The 1,952-nt window shown below is 39.8% G+C and overlaps 1 protein-coding gene across 1 annotated transcript; it reads right to left on the bottom strand.

Annotated features, from left to right (window-relative positions):
* Positions 1-698: 698 nt before the first annotated feature.
* On the bottom strand, positions 699-1,952 carry LOC125196358 (8-hydroxyquercetin 8-O-methyltransferase-like). Its single transcript, XM_048094851.1, has 2 exons — positions 1,203-1,952; positions 699-1,108 (listed from the first exon to the last, which is right to left on the bottom strand). The coding sequence occupies exons 1-2, from the start codon at positions 1,950-1,952 to the stop codon at positions 806-808; spliced, it is 1,053 nt and encodes a 350-aa protein (XP_047950808.1). The 3' UTR covers positions 699-805.

Genomic DNA, 1,952 nt, shown 5'->3' with positions numbered 1-1,952 from the left:
ATTGAGTATTTTAAATATTTCCTAAATAAGAAAGGAGTCATCTTAGTTGGGACGGACGAAAAAAGAAAGTGGGTCATCTTCAGTGGGACGGGGGGAGTATATCCTATAATCTCGTGTCATCTCCCAAGTGTGACATCTACTATGGGACGGAGGGAGTATATATAAAGAATAGTGTGTTGAAAAAGTTGGTGGAATATGACATTCACTTTTTATATTAATTTTTTTAATAAAATATGAGTGAATTGAGTTAATGAAATGTGAGACCTACATACCATTTATGGTAAAAGTTAAATGTGACTTATTGTGGAATGGACCGAAATGCCAAAATATGACTCTTGTTGTAGAACAGAGGTAGTAACATAGTTTCCATCAGTTGACACTAAATGTGTCTAAAATGTGAAGGTGATTGTGAAGCAGAATGACGAGTTGCACACAATTGACATTTTCGGCATTTTTGGCGTTGTCGACGTCGAGTGATGAAACTATATTATGGAGTATTACTCTCTTTGTCCTACTCTAAGTGGCACAATTTCATTTTATGTTTGTCCCATTCTTTACGCATTTCCAAAATCGGAAATATCATAATTTTTCTACTTTATTTTCTGTCCAATCCAATTAGTGAAAAAAGTTCAATCCCTTCAAGATTCTCCATGAATGGATTGAGAGGGTGGGTGTTGCAATGTAAATACAAAGTAAAATAATATTTGAAATCAGTATAACGAGAGAATTGAGACCACATATAAGTGATACTTTTCTTTATCATTATCAGTTGGTTTTAGGATTAAATAACTATATATTCCTCTCATCACAGAAACACCTCAATTATAGACCTCACTCCTAAAGTAGGAGTTATTTTATAATTTTTGAAGCCTGCAGCAGCAAAGAGCTTTGCCCATTCTTTCTTAGTTCTTTCTTTTCCTGGATGATTAGCCATCATGAGCATATCCATGAACAGATGAGTTTCAGTTGCATGAGCTTGCTTCTCCTCATCCACAACCATTTCCACAATAATCACCTTTTTACCATTGATTTTACTCTCAACTATTGCTTCTTTGCATTTTCTCAGTATTTTCACGCAATCTTCGTCTCCCCAGTCGTGCAATATCCACTGTGTCAATGATAAAGTTGCATTCCCATTAATGAATTTGAACAGAACTTATCTCAAAAGACTAGTCTATTTTTTAAGATCGGAAAGTTGATACCTTGAGGAAAACTGCATCAGCGGGAGGAATGAACTCAAACATGTCTCCGCTAACAAACCTCACATTCTCAGAGCCTTCCATGCCAGCAACGACATGTGGTAGGTCGAGCACAACACATTTCAACCAGGAAAATTCCCCGGCCAACGCCTTGGATACCTCCCCTGTGCCGCCTGCGACATCCACCATCGTCTTCAATCCCTCAAAAACATGCTTGCATTCTTGAACAAGTATGCTTCCTACGAAGCGTGCATCAGAAGCCATGGCCTCATTAAACCCTTTATTCAATTTCTCATCTTCGGCTGCAAACGTCCATAGATCCATTCCATTTTTGGTGAAGAACGCAGAGGGGCATTCGTCTCGAAACCATTCACTCATATGATGGAAAGGCTCAATGTGGAGCAGGCCGGTGAGGACAAGTGCAAGTGGCACAAGGCTAAGTGGTTCATCTCTTATCAAGAGACGTGAAGCTCTAGTGAGAGAATAAGCTTCTTGGTTGGAGATGATGACCTTGTCGAAGAACTTGGAGTGGACTAGAATTCGCATGAGGCGATAGAGGCCATTGGTTTTTGCGGTGTTGATGCAGAGGGCTTCGGCCAGTTGGGAAAGTGTGATTGGTTTGCCGTGTTTGTGGATGGCATCGGGTATGCATAGTTGAAGGGCAGATCTTAGTGCCATGGAGTTTATGTAGCTGAATATGTGGTTCCAAACATGAGATTGAGCTTCAAGAAGATCTTCGGAGCGTGATGCCAT

Source organism: Salvia hispanica, chromosome 6, assembly GCF_023119035.1.
Source record: "Salvia hispanica cultivar TCC Black 2014 chromosome 6, UniMelb_Shisp_WGS_1.0, whole genome shotgun sequence".
Lineage (NCBI taxonomy): Eukaryota > Viridiplantae > Streptophyta > Magnoliopsida > Lamiales > Lamiaceae > Salvia > Salvia hispanica.
This window is presented reverse-complemented; position numbering and strand designations above follow the sequence as displayed.

What these genes read in the sequence shown, in the direction of transcription:
- LOC125196358 (XM_048094851.1), bottom strand. Translation starts at nt 1,952, where the DNA reads ATGGCATCACGCTCCGAAGATCTTCTTGAAGCTCAATCTCATGTTTGG. An exon ending in CTGATGCAGTTTTCCTCAAG is followed by an intron (nt 1,109 to 1,202) that starts GTATCAACTTTC and finishes TCATTGACACAG; the next exon opens with TGGATATTGCACGACTGGGG.